We start from the raw sequence: 14,985 nt of genomic DNA on the forward strand, positions 1-14,985 counted from the left end.
AATGGGCCCCTGAGTCTCCTATTCTTCTCACTGACTTTGTTGAATCATGGTATCATTTAGATCCCTTCACCATTATAGAAAGACAGGATTAGGCAGGCTTTCAGAAAAACTGTGGGCCCTCTGGAAGGACTCAGGAAACACCCCTAACTGTGGAACCCAGGATGAGGACCCTAGCCCCTGGGGAGTGTTCAGCCAGAGGCCACTAAAGATAACGTGGGCTTGGCAGATCCCAATCCCAGCCTCTAATCGCTGCACATGTTGCTGGGGCTTTTCTGGGTTGTTTCCTGTTTCCTGCTAATCCTGGACTCCCTCCCACCAGGTGTCAGCCAGAGTCCCTGGCCTACAGAGCAAGGGAGAAAGCCCACTGGTTAGGCTGCTTCCAGAAGTTCCTGGCATACGTGCTGCTGTCCGTGGCCTGCTTTCTCCACCCTGTCCTGGTCTGGCACGTGACCATCCCAGGTAGGAGCTCCAGGAATTAGTGAAGGCAGGGATCCCCCACCACAGGGGGCTCTGAGCAGGAGAGGCTGAATCCCTCCTCTCCAGGCCTCAGTGACACTGGCTCCAAGGCCCCACTGGCTCCACTGACTTCTCTGGCCTAGGTCATGGGGATGAGGAAGTATCAGATATCCTGCTGACCAAGAGGCAGGAATGTCCCTTCATGTAGGCCCCGAGGCTGCACCCACAAACGGAGACTTTTCACCCAATGCTTATGTGTGATCTGAGCCTTCAGAGAGTGTGAGCTAGTCACCTCTCTGTCCAAACCCCTCCATGGCTCCCCAGTGCCTACCCATTCAGGTCTAAAACTCCTCAGCCTGGTTTAGAAGGCATGCCATGATGGGACCCCGGGCATCCCCTCAGAGCCTCCTCATCTCCCGCTCTACCTCAGAGGTCGTGCCAGTCAGCTAGAAGCCAGGACTCAGTGCTCCCAGCCCTGGGTTTTGTCCACAACCTCTCCAGCTAGTACCCTTCTGTTCCCAGACTCCCTAGCTGTGAAAACCATGTCCCTCCCCATGACCTGCCTAAAATGCCAGGAAGCCCAGTGGGCAGAGAGGCAAAGTTGAAAGGCAGAGCCTCCTCCTCTTTCCTGCGGTTTCTTTTAATGTACCTGTCACAGCATCAAGGCCACTCTGCCCAGCCTTCAGTGGACTCCAGAGGATTCAGCATTGCTGAGATCAAAGCAAGCCACAACCTCCCACTCCTTAGAGAAGGAGAGATGCCCAGAGGCTTCCTCTGGATAGGACAGGTCTCCTGACAGGAGACCCAGAGCAGAACAATGTCAGCCTGAGACAGAGGGACCTCTGACTTGGAGACCAGGGGTCGAGGGGGTGAGGTTGTAGGGAGTACACATAAGAGAGGCACCCAGGCTAGGCCAGCCCCACCCAATAGGATTTACACTTTCCTCCATGTTTATTAGGGAAGCTGAGGAAAGAGCATCTCCCCACTTCTGGGAATGGAAGGAAGCCCAGTTCAGCAGTGGATGTCCAGTATCCAAAATAGAGTGCAGGCCCACTGCAGGCACTGCAGCCCCAACCCAACATATTATCCTAAGAGTATGGCCAAGCATGGTGATGAGAGGCCAAGCAGGCAGCACCAGGGTTGGCTGTCAACAGGCAGGGGGCCTCAGGCACAGGGTCCCCAGCTAACCATCAGGCTGAGGGCCCCAGCACAACTCTGGCCCCATTGACATCCCTTAGCCAGACATCAGGCCAGCCCCCTGAATCTGAAGTGGGTATGTGAGAACAGATTAGATGCACAGGCTGGAGCCCAGAGGGCCTGAGTGTGCCACGGTGGCCCTTTGGAATGGTGGGCTTGGACAGCCTCTGGCTCTTCTCTGACACATGTCTAGCATCCTGACCTCCCACATCCCTTCCAGGTTCCATGCTCATCATCACTGGCTTGGCCTACTTCCTGCTGAGCAAACAGAAGAAAAGCAAAGCTGACCCAGAGGTGCTGGCTCCTGCAGAGCAGTACACGGACCCTTCCAGCAGTGCCGTGAGCACCACAGGCTCGGGGGACACTGAGCAAACCTACACCTTCCACGGAGCCCTCAAAGAGGGGACCGGCTCCCTCCTCATCCACATGAAGAGCATTCTGAAGGGGACCAAGAAGCCCAATGCCCTCCAGCACCCAGACACTCTGACCGAGCTGACGCTGGAGCCAGCTGACTCATTGGTCAAGAAGAAGCAGGTACACTTTGAAGACAGTATGGTCAGAATCATCCCATCTCTCACCGAAAACCCGGATGATGGGGACAGTGAGCCTGAGGAGACCACCTCTGACACCACCCCTATCATCCCTCCCCCACAAGCCCCTATCTTCCTATCTTCTCTCACAGACACCAACCTATTCTGAGTGACTTGCTCCAGCCTCAGGGAAACTCAGCAAGGGGTCTGCATTGATTGATGGCCCTGCCTGCAGTTTCCTGGTGTCTGGGGGCCCTCCAGGGAGATTGGGGTTCTCACAAGTTAGTGCTTCAAGGGGTGACCAGATATCCCCATGGCTTCCGGGACCATCGAGTGGCATGGCAGGTCCTACAGAGGCCTCAAGGAAGGCACAAATGAAGCTAATGTTGCCTCAAGCCAATAGAGCTTCCTCCTTCCCAGACGTGGAGTCGGGGAGATCCTTGTGCTTTGCATAAGGCCCCTTCAGCCCCAGAAGCCAATGGACTTCTCTTGCTCCTGACATGGGGGCCCAGCACTCAGCAAGGACTCATCATCCATCCCATCTCTGAGGCAACAATCCAGCTCCGAAGGCCCAAGGACGTGTTGACTCCTTAAGCATCTCAAAGACAGGTGTGGAAGGTGGCCCTAGATCCCAACCCCCTGGTGAGATTGCTCCTAAGGGAAGCAAGGCTGCAAGCCCCGAAGGATGGGAGCAGCAGGAGCAGTGGGCCGCATTCTCTGCATGCCTGGGGCTGGTGCTGGGCAGCAGGAGTTACAGAGCCCTTCAGGGAACAATGCCACTCTGTTCTCACTGCAGGGAAAAGCAAGCTCATTCCAGAAGCATCACTGAGGACTCCCCACATCCCCACCACATGAACTTTCCTGAGAGATTCCATGCAGATGATGTAAACTAAAAGATCTTGGAAGGCAACAACGATTCAGCAATGAGAGCCCCAGCACAGCACAGCACAGCACAGCACACAGAGCCTGTGGTGTGGGGGGTGGGCAGGGAAACGGTGCTCCGGAGACACACAGCCCAGAGAAGTGGCTGTACCATGCCTACTGGCCTGGTGGCAGAATAGGTGATAAGTACACATTTGTTTAAAATGTAAGGGAGAGAAGGGGAGGGGAAGAGGGGAGATAGGAGGGAAGTGGGCAGGCAGGCTAACTCTCTGCCACTGGACTACAGAAGTGACCATTAACCTAGAACAAACAAAGAAATTTGAATCAGAAATTCCTTCAAAGGTTTTCAAAAAAGTGTCATTTGGCCCGTGGGATTATTGCACAGAAGACCAGACACATTATTCTTCATAGGCAATCTCAGTGAATGGGTGATCTGTAGAAACAGTGATAGTGTTTCCCAGTGTGTGTGTGAGAGAGCAAGCACCCCAGTTCCACAGAGCAACCCTTAGAGCACATAATTTAAGGACTAGGTAATAAACATGTGTTCATTCCTGACATTTTTAGACATCCCCTAGGAGTTACTTTGCAAACATGTGGGAATAACGGCCAGATGATCAGTCTGGTGCCTAAATTCAACAGGTGTCCCAAATGAGCAGCCCTCTTCCCGTTCTTCCTGTAAAACCAAGAGAGAACAAACAAATAAATATGTTCTCATGAGCCCTTGATAATGGAAGTGGCGAAACTGCTTGTCTGCCACCAGAGAAGAGCTTCAGAATCTGAGAGTCCACACAGTAATAACAGAATGTGGGTATTGGTAGACAGGAATGGCGCCCAGTTCCTAATGGGCCAGATATCCCAGGCAGGCCCCTTGGCGCAGAAGAAGCCTATGTGGGGAGGAGCCAGGGGTTCTGCACCTGTCACATGCGTTAGGGGAATTCGATAGACACAGGCACCCTCACAGAACAGGCATGGGAGGCTGCTCTGCTCTGTTCTCGGTTCTCAGAACCCCAGCCAGCAGGGTGGGGACGGATGACCAGTTCACAAGAAGCAAACCCTGAAGTGCAGTATCAGAGCTGTTTAATAAACACTTCTGTAAACCCAAGGAGCAGAGCATTGTTTGGAATGGGTCTTAGAGGGGAGGCACATGTCAAGAGTTCCAGGTGATATGATGCTCCTGCCCTCCTGAGACATCTGGACTTCCCGGTGTCCATCATCAGTAAAGCGAGAGTTTGCTGGCTATGCTTTAGGGGCTCAAACAATTATGATCTTCCCTAACTTAGCAAAATAATTCTATCAAACATGCTGTTGCTGCCAACAAAAACAACAACAGCACAGCTGGGATGAGATCATTAAACAGCCTGGAGCCCCTCACCTCTGTCAGTAGACCAGACAAGAAAGTGGCACCTCCTGATGAGCAGATGAACACCACATGTCATCATTTGATTCTCAGCCCAAGACATTCTACCAGCGCATCCCTACCCACAGCTAGCCCGTAAAGATGTTGTAATAACCCTTTTCCCTGATGAGAAACGAAGACCAGAATGGCTGATCCTATCCTGTTCTTTTCCCTTTCCCAGCAGAAAGTGGAGCAGACATTTTGTAGACATGGAACAGAGCAATTGGAAGTAGAAAGAACATTGGGCTGGGATCATTGGCTCTGCTTCTAACCTGCTGATAGACCTTGGCCAACCTTCAACTTCTCTGGTTTCAGGTTCCCCTATTATGTGGGAATAACAGCACTTCTCTCAGGATTGGTGCAGTGATTCAACCAAAAGGATGGGGAAAGTGCTGTTCAGGTTACAAAATCATCCAGGCCAGTGTGAGTGCATGTCCCAATCACTGCAAGGGCCTCATGCCATGTGTGAGTGCCCTGCAAGGAAGACACAATGTAAGGAAGCACTGAGGAAGCAAGATATGTCTCAGTGGCAAGGCCAGTGCAGGTCCAAAAATTCCTTTCTCCACTCCAGATTCCAGGGCTTGAGCCTTGGAAAAGTGTAGCCACCACCGTCCAGCTTAGACAGAGAGCCACAGCAGATCATCAATCATGAGGATATACTTGGGGGGGGGGGGTTGTGTGTGTGCAATCCAGTAGATCCAGTATATCCATTCTGTCTCCTTCCTTCCTTCCTTCCTTCCTTCCTTCCTTCCTTTCTTTCTTTCTTTCTTTCTTTCTTTCTTTCTTTCTTTCTTTCTTTCTTTCTTCTTTTTCTTTCTTTCTTTCTTTCTTTTTCTTTCTTTCTTCTTTCTTTCTTCTCTTTTTTGTTTTTAAAACATACTTACTGAGATATGTTTCACAAACCATAAAATTCACCAATTTAAAGTGCACAATTAAATTATTTTTAGTATACTCATAATCAAGTTCATCACAATCTAAGTTCACAATATTTTCATCACTCCTAAAAAAAACCTGGTACCCATTAACAATCACAACCCCAACGCCATCCAAAAGAACCATTTATCTACTTTCTCTCTTTATAGATTCTCCTATTCTTGCATTTCATATAAGTGGAATCATATAATATGTGGCCTTTTGTTATTTGCTTTGTTCACTTAACATAATATTTTCAAGGTTCATCCATGTTGTAACATGTATCCTTATGTTCCTCCTTTTTGTGGCTGAAAAATATTCCATTATAGGTATATGCCACATTGTGTTTATCTCTTCATTTGCTGATGGACATTTGGGTTGTTTAGACTTTGTGCCTATCATGAACAATGTTGCTATGAACATTCATATTTTGAGGTGGATATATATTTTCATTTCTCTTTGACATCTGCATAGGGGTGGAATCACTGGATCAAATAGTAACTCAAGGTCTAACTTCTTATAAAACTGCCAAATGTTTTCCAAAGGTGCTACATCATTTTACATTGCCACTAACAATGATTTCTCCACATCCTCACCAACATTTGTTAATGTCCTTTTCATTATTGTCATCCATTCATTGTGGTTTTTACATTCATTTCTCTAATGTCTCACAGGGTAGAGCATCTTTTCATGTCATTGTTGACCATTTGTGTATCTTCTTTGAGAAATGTCTATTCAAATTCTTTGCCTTTTTGAAACTGGGTTGTCTTTTGAGTTGTTAAAGTTTCTTATATCTTCATATACTAGGCCCTTACCAGATACTTGATTTACAAATATTTTCTTCCATCCCATGGGTTGCCTTTTCACTTTCTTGGTAGTGCCCTTTGAAATACAAAAGATTACATTTTGGTGAAGTCCAGCTTATCTATTTCTTTTCTTTTGTTGCTTATTGTTTTGTGGCCAAATCTAAGAGGCCATTGCCTAACCAAAGGTCATGAAGGTTTATTCCTATATTTTTTCTAAGAGTTTTATAGTTTGGGTTCTTAAATTTAGAAATAACAGTTGGGGGTGATTTTTGTGCATGGTGTAATGTGGAGTCTAAATTAATTATTTCACTTGTGGATATCCAGTTGGCCCAGCACCATTTATTGAATTAAATTGTTTTGCCTCCTTTGTTGAAAATTTATAGACCATAAATTTCTGCACTTGCAGCTCTATTCCATTGATCTGTGTATCTGTCCTTATGGCATTAGCACAGATAACTGTACCTTTGTAGTAAGTATATTTTGAAATTAGGAAGTATAAGCCCCCAACTTTATTCTTTTTTCAAGATGGTTTGGTTTTCAAGGTCCTTCATATTTCCATATGATAAAGGATCAGCTTGTCAATATTTGAAAAAAAAAAGCCAGCTGGAATTTTGATAGGGATTTATTTCATGGACTCTGCAGATCAGTTTTGAGAGCATTGCCATCTTCACAATGTAAATTCTTCCATCCCATCAATGTATGGTGCCTTTCTATTTATTTAGATTGTCTTCAAACTCTTTCAATGTTATGTGCAAGCTTTACCCTTCTTTGTAAAATTATTCCTAAGTATTTTGTTCTTTTTTCATGCTTCTGTAAATGGAATCATTTTCCTTTTTTCTCAGCTTTATTGAGGTATAATTGACAAATAAAATTATATATATTTAAGTGTACAATGTGAAATTTAATTTACACATTCATTGTAAAATGATTTCCACAACCAAGTTACTTAGCACATCTATCACCATTTTAGGAATTTGTCCATTTCATCCAAGTTATCTAATTTGTTGGTGTCATATTGTTCATAATACTATGCTACAGTCCCTTTCATTTCTGTAACTTGAGTCTTTTCCCTGTTCTGCCTGGTCATCCTAGCTAAAAGATTGTCAATTTTGTTGAACTTTATTTTTTTAAAGATTTTATTTATTTATTTATGATATACACAGAGAAAGAGGCAGAGACACAGAAGAGGGAAAAGCAGGCTCCATACAGGGAGCTGGATGTGGGACTCGATCCTGGGTCTCCAGACCACACCCAGGGCTGAAGGCAGCGCTAAACCGCTGAGCCACCCGGGCTGCTCTTTTGTTGAACTTTAAAAAAAAAATCCAATGTTTGGTTTCATTGATTTTTTTTATGGTGTTTATATTTTCTCTTTCATGTATTTCTCTTCTAATCTTTCACCTTTCTCTTCTTATACTTATTTTGCTTTTAGTTTGCTCTTCTTTTTGTTCAGGTAGAAGTTAGGTTGTTGATAGGAGGTATTTCTCATTTTTTAATATATAAATTTACAGCTATCCATTTCTTTCTGAGTGCAGCTCAAGCTGCATCCCATATGATTTAATACATGGAGTTTTTGTTTTTACTCATCTGAAAGTATTTTCTAGTTTTCTTTTATTTCCTCTTTGGCCCATTTAGGAATATGTTATTTATTCTAGTTAAACTCCATTGTGGTTGGAAAACACATTTGGTATGATTTCAATTTTTTCCATTTATTCCTTTGAACATATTTATGATAGTTGCCTGCAAGTCTTTGTCACCAAGTCCCGCTTCTGGACCCCCTCAAACACTGTGTCAATTGTCTGCTTTTTTGCATGTTCTTTCATTGCATATCTCAAAAATTTTGTTAGCTAAACATTTCAGATAATATATAGTAACTACCTCAGATACTCCTTCTCCCCCTTCCCTGCCTAGGTCTCTAGTTGTTTATTCATTTGTTTATCCTCTTGCCATTGTTTGGCTACTAACTTAGCTGGACTAATTCTGTGAAGTCAATCAGTTTTCCCCTCTTTATGTCCCTGTTCAGATTTTTTTCATTGTGTTTAATTTTTTATCCTGTTCCGCAGGATTCTCCCCAGGCCAGCATAAGCCATTAATTGGTCAAAAGCTGTGATTATGTGCCTTTGACCAATTAGATACTTACCCTTCACCAGCATGTGTGTGAGACTTGGAGACTTCTATCACAGTTCAGAAATTTACATTTTTTCCCCACATTTAGCCAGGGACTAGTAGCTTGGATGTTTCCTTCCTAATCACTCCTGAGAGAGAACAAATTTGGACACACAGAGCTGTGTGCCTAGCTGTGCCAGGCTATCCAGGCATATGAGTGACTATATTTTTGAGACTGGCTTTCTAGGAGTTCCTTCTAGCCCAGTATTTGGTGCTTAAGTCTCTTGTGCCAGTGAGACATCTACCATTCATTGATGGATCTGTGCTGTGAACTGAGGAATGATTTCAAGTCTGCCCTACCTCCTGCTAATCATGTCTGAGCAGGTACAGCCTAACAATTTCACCCAGCCTTCCCGATTCTCAGAATTGACTGAGATCCCAAGACGGTTCTTCTTGGCTGTCTCTTTACCCAATTCTCTAGTGAACTCCTAGCTATTCCTCTCTTTTGCTTGTTGCTGCTAATGGCATGGAGTTATGAGCATCGTTTTAATTGCTCTCTACCAAGATCACCATCGTTTTCAATAGCTGTCCCACCCGCCATGCATGGACCTCTCCACATTCTGTTCTACATAAAGTCAGTCACCTGAGGCAGAGCTGTGAGTTCTTCAGCCTCACTGTCTGCTTTCTCCCCAGGTAGAACATCTGTAGCACTACACAAGAGACAGAGATGGGGGCACATTTTTGCTTCCCCAGAGTGACATTCCATTCTATAAGTAGGTACTGAGATGGAAACAGCCCCAAAACTCAGCTTGCCTCTCCCAGCACAGAGCCCCCATCCTGGGGTGAGTGAGGTTTGGCATTTTCAGACCACTCTACCTGGACCAGATTGCTTCTGCTGTGGGAGTGAGGGCTCTATGGGAGAAAGGGGCCTTAGTCATCTTGGCCATGGCTCCTCAGAATAGAACTTCTGCAACACAGGGCTGTGAGGATGAGAAATGCCAGCATCTTGCCCCTTTGGAGGCTATAATGTAGACTGGGACCTGTAGTGAGAGGGAGGCCCTGTGCTACTGGCCGTACTTGCCCAGAGTAGAGCACCAGCATAGAGCTTCCACGAGATAGAGCTGAGGGGTGGGTAAGAGAAAGGGTCATGGTTCAAATGCCACAGACCCTCCCAGTTCTCACCAAGATTTAGTAGATTTTCTTAAATGAATGTTTCTCCATTTGCTGTATGCCTTTAAGACAATTCCCAGAGATTTTAAATAATCGATATTTATAATATTCTCCAGTTAAATAGCTGTTTCATGGGGGAGAGGGTCCCCTGAGCTCCTCAAACTGCCAGTCCAGAAGCCTAGCTCCTAATTTTTTTCTTTGCCATGATCTTGAAGAAATAGAGTGCATTGATGAGAACATTGTCCATCAAGTTCACAGGACCTAGGTTTGAACCCTAGATCTACTTTTCACCAGCTATGTGGCCAGAGTTTATATAACCCCTCTGAGCCTCCACTTCCCTATTTGTAAAGAGGGGATAATAATTGTACCTACTTCCAAGAATGGACTGGCAGCTGGCAATGACTCAGTAAACATCACCCCTCTGGTCCCCCTTGAATGCTCCTTTCCTGGAACATGGGTTGTCTACAGGGGCTCTGGTATCCTCTGTTCCCTCCTTAGTCAACTCTGCTAGGAGGTAGCTCTCTCTGTGGGCTCCTTAGCCCCATCTACTCCTTTCAGCTCAGCCTGGAGCCATCCCTTGCCAATGATTTTTATCCTAGGAACAAACTTGAGCCTCTTCCTGGGGTTCTATGCAATCCCACTCCTCATTAATCTCTCAAAGGAAACATAGTTGTTAGTCAGTCCAAATGGGAAATGGGAAAACCTCTTGCCCCATCCCCTGTCTGAACAAAATGTCAAGCTTTCTCTGTAGACTGCTCAGTCTTCCAGCCTCCTGTATCTTCTCCTCAAAGCTCTGGGCTCAGCCAGAGTCTAGACAGCTGTGGGCCATCTGACAGAGTCAGTTGTTTGACCATCCGGAGAGGGAAGAAAATGTAATGCTCTTGGGAGACACAAAGGGACTGTCTTATTGTCCCATGGGATCTGCCTGGCTGGTTATCTTACCACTGTTCTGAGATTGAGGAAGAACTGATAAGTCAAGACCTTTGCACAGAAGAGAAGGGGAATTTGGAGAAGCCAAGTTTCATTTAAGTGAAAGATTACACTTTCAATTTCACATTATGACATGGATGAAAAGAGCTTCATAGAAAGAAGCTTCCATGAGACCAAGAGTATATTCCCATGGGGCTCTGCTGAGATTTGGGGCCTGAGGGAATTAGGTCATCTCCAAAGCCAGCTCCATAAAGGAGAGACGCCCAGCTGTGCACATTAGTAAGGAGCATTTGCCCAGACCTCAGAGCATGCCCAAGGGAAATCCAATTCTGAGTCTAAAGATAGGCTGTGTGATGTTGTGTACATTGTGGGTTTCTGGAAATTTGCATAATCTCTTAGGACAGTGATCTGGGAAAGAGGAGAGCATTAGAACTGGAAAAGTATCCTGGGAATATACTGGGGCAGATGCAAGAGCCCCTCCAATGGAATGTTTAGCACTTAATGGATACTGAAAGCCTCTGCAAGCCTCATATCAAATTTCCTTTAAAGAGAAGATAACAAGCAAAGTGGGTGGGCAATGGCTGTGATGATTCATTTGTCCCCAAACAGCTGCTTCTGTGTGAGGTTTCACATGGCTCTGAGTGGGGTGAGGGTGCAACAGCTTACTATCACTTCAGTTTCCAGTTTCCAGAAAACTCACTGAGATATTCATAGCCCCGAAGTCTTGGGTTCCTCATTCCAGAGTGCAACATAGCTCCTTACTTTGAAACCAGTAGCACCAGTAGAAACTTAAGAAATAGGTCATTAGAGACAAAGGTCTATTTAACTCAACAAATGCTCATTAAACACCTACTTACTAGTGAACCAAGCACCATGCAAAGTGCTGGGCCAAAGTGAGTCAGACATGCTGTCCCATCCCATAGATGGACCGTAAGTGTAGCTGCCATGAGGCAAATATAAGCATAACAAGGAAATTGCAAACAATGTGCCATGAGAGGTGAATTCAGAAGGCAATCTATGAAGGTAGATTTGTGGTGAGCTTCAAAAATAGAGCTAGAATATTATCAGGCTTATAATCATCCATCCTGAGACAAGGGAAGCGTGGTAAGTCCATCAGAATCTGAAGCCTGCAGATGTATTTTCCATACATAACAAAGAAGATTTCTGTGCAGCAGAAAGAGTATAAGGTAAAGAATAGTATCAACAACAATGAACTGAGACTCGAGTGTGTGCCAGGCATTCAGTGCATTGTGGTTTCCATGTCCTCTGACCTTCACAGCCTTTATGTTATGATCATATATTATAGACTAGAAACCACAGCATGAAGAATTTAGTATCTCGCACACTACCATACAGCTAAAACACAATAGAGTCAGCATCCACTCCACTCTGGAGTCTGAATTCTCAGTGACATCAGGAAACCAAAGTCTGAGACTGGACATAGACCTCACAGCCTGTGGCCTTGATCATATCCCTTCTTCTGGGTCTCTCCCCACTTATCTTCTGAATGAGAAGAGTATTAACCAGATGACCCTAAGCTAAGATCTCTTCCAACTAAGTCATCTGAAACTAATTTTTCTCTGGAGTTGAAGGAGAGGAGGCAAGGGACAGGGAGGGATCAAGAAAGTCAGAGAATGGTGAGAACTGGCTCAGGTGGAACAAGGCAGAAAACCAGCTCCCTACTTTGGTTGTGCTGGGTTTATCTTGTTTTTCACACTTTCTCACATGTCCAGGTGTGGTTTCCCTTGTGAGCACTAAGCACCCTCAGTGTGTTATGTTGTGTACAGCATGGGTTTCTGGAGTTAGTCTGCTCTAAAGCTGTCTTGATAAACTATTCTGACAGTTAGAATCCCTTCAGGGGATGCCAGGTTTTATTCAGAATTTATTTACAACCTGCTTGGGCAGAGAAGCCATTACCTTCAGAACTTTGGTGACGGTTACTGTGTTGTGACCTCGAGTTCACTGTTAAAAGTGTCACCCAAGCAAAGTCATGGAGCTAATTTGGTTATTAAGATGATTGTTGGTACATCCTATACAATATATCTAAATCGAATTATAGTACCAGACATGACTATAGGTAAGAATGAATCATGTATTATCCATTGTCATGTGTCACTAAAAATCAATTTCATATTCTTGAAAAAAAAAGGAAAGGAAAGAAAGGAAAGGAAAGGAAAGGAAAGGAAAGGAAAGGAAAGGAAAGGAAAGGAAAGGAAAGGAAAGGAAAGGAAAGGAAAGAGAGTGCTAGATGGGCTCTTCTGCCTCCCACCCCCCACACACCTCAACCTGATCTGCCTTGGATTGCTCACAGAGGGGAAGGGAGGATGCTTCTGGATTTCTCTGGGTAGCTGATGGGCCAGAGCAGAGCTAGGGCCAGCAGAGCCTGGGAGCTGTGTCCAGCCCTCCTGCTTGGCCTGCTCACGGTCTAGGACAAAAATCCCAGCCTCAGCAGCATCTCCTCCACCCCATGGAAGAAGGAATAGCTAAGTAAATGTCACTTTGCCCCTTAGGAATACAGCTTAAACACTCAGGTTAGTCATCCAGTTTCTTTCCTGGGGCCCAGGTCTCCTGCTGCTCCTGCTTGCTGCACCCCAGGCCCTGGGGGCTGTAAAGGAGATTAACAGATAGAGACCAGCCAGCACAGCCTCCCCAGGCCTCTTGCTCCCTTGAGCCAGGAGGTTGCCTGCCAAGGCTCTCCTAGCAACTGGGTGAGGGAAAGGGGGAACTTTCTGGCTGCAGGTACCCTGGGCACTCTTCATTTCTCTTGGGACATTTTCAGTCCCCATCTTTGGGCTTGGGTGGCTCCCTTTCTCTAGCCAGGGTTCCCTCATAGTTAACCAGAACCTCTACTGTCCCCCATCTCCCACCTTCCCATTACGTTGCACTTCACAGAGGAAACCACCCTCCTGAACTTCTCTCCAGACTGTTTTCCTTCTTCTCTGCTTTCAAACCCTGCTCATTATCACAAGGCAGCAACTTTGCCCACCTCCAGCTCTCCTCTTATGATAGGCCTAGGATTTATAGCAGGCATTGCTGGCTTCTTCTGAGACTTAGCAGTTAGAGCAAGCATGGCTTCTTCCCAGGGAAACCATTGATTGCTTGCTTGCTGGTAGAGCCTGAATTTTCATGGTTAATCAATCTACCTTCATCCCCTTGGCCATGCGTTTCTCCCAGCCAGTTACAGAGCGTCCACCCTCTGCAGCATGCTCACAGCCTCATTCTGGCTAATGAGAACCAAGGGAGATGGCCCAGTATCTTCTGGGAAAGACTTCCTTGCTCCTAAAATGAGCTGCACTAAAGCATACCCTTTCTCTTCTTCCACTGAATGTGGTCATGTCTCCCAGGAAATACGGAAACACCCTGCAAATACCAGGGGAAACGAGACCAATATGCTGAAGATGACAGAGTACAGAAGTGGAAAGAACCTTGGTCCTTGAAGATGCCTTTGAGACCTTGACTTAACCCTGAAACTACCTATTCCTGGGACTTTTTTTATTCCATGAGATGATAAAACTGATTTTGAGTCTTTCATTCCTCACAGCTAAAAGCATCCCAACCCAGAATATAGTTTCTGGGTTTGGCAGGTTTGGCAGGGGGAAATGGTGTGATATCACCCCAAACTCTATCTTTACCCAGGGGCCAAATCAGGAGACCCTCTGCCTGCTTTTGTAAATGAAGTTTTATTGGAACACAGCCACGCCATTCATTTCAGGTTACCTATGGCTTGAGTTGTGGCAAGGGAAATGGTACGTCTAACAAATATGAAAATAGTTACTATCTGACCCTTTACTGAAAATGTTCCAATTGAGAAGCAAAAGTTCCTCAAAAACTTCCCACAGATTATATAGGTATGTTAAAGCATGAAACCCCTGGGGAAGAAAGCACTGTTACATCCTGAAGAGTCTTGGAATGCCGAGTATCTGCCACAGACACTAGGTCACAGTCTGTTCTGAGAAGGACAAGATGAGGTATAGCTGTTGCCCAAACTCACTGGTTGTAATAGTTATTTTTATGTGTCCATTTGGCTAAGCCATGGTCATCCATTACATGGTCAAATACCAGTCTAAATGTTTTTTAGATGTGATTAACATTTAAATCAGTAGTAAATCAGCATAAAACACATAATCTTCCTCCATAATGAAAGCTCACCCAGTCAGTTGGAGGCCTTACAGAAAAGTCAGAGGTTTTCCAAAGAAGAAGCAATTCTGCTTCAAGACTGTGACAGAGAACCCCTGCCTAGTGGTTCCAGTGTGCTGGTCTGCACATTTTAGACTTAAGACTGCAATATCAAGTCTTACCTGAGTCTCCAGCTTACTGGCCTGCCCATAAGATTTTGGACCTATCAACTCTCATAGTCAAATGAGCCACTTCCCTAAAATAAATCTCAGTCCCTCTCTCTCTCTCTCTCTCTCTCTCTCTATATATATATATATATATATATATATATATGTATCTCTCTCTCTCTATATATATATATATATATATATGTATCTTTATCTCTCATATCTATCATCTGTCTATTTCTCTGGAGAACTGTGACTAATACACAGATCATTCATATTCTATCCCCACTGTAAGGTCACCATCTTATTTATTATGCTGA

At 45.1% G+C, this 14,985-nt stretch overlaps 1 protein-coding gene across 3 annotated transcripts in view; it reads left to right on the forward strand.

Annotated features, from left to right (window-relative positions):
• Nucleotides 1-7,072, forward strand: part of TMEM72 (transmembrane protein 72) — a 30,686-nt gene extending 23,614 nt beyond the window's left edge. For all 3 annotated transcript variants that reach the window (XM_072806259.1, XM_072806261.1, XM_072806260.1), the window contains 2 exons: nt 320-459; nt 1,874-7,072. In XM_072806259.1, coding sequence (XP_072662360.1) covers nt 320-459; nt 1,874-2,352 — 619 coding nt within the window. In that variant the 3' untranslated portion in view covers nt 2,353-7,072. The remainder of the gene's footprint in view (nt 1-319; nt 460-1,873) is intronic.
• Nucleotides 7,073-14,985: the final 7,913 nt, after the last annotated feature.

This window comes from Canis lupus, chromosome 29, assembly GCF_048164855.1.
Source record: "Canis lupus baileyi chromosome 29, mCanLup2.hap1, whole genome shotgun sequence".
Lineage (NCBI taxonomy): Eukaryota > Metazoa > Chordata > Mammalia > Carnivora > Canidae > Canis > Canis lupus.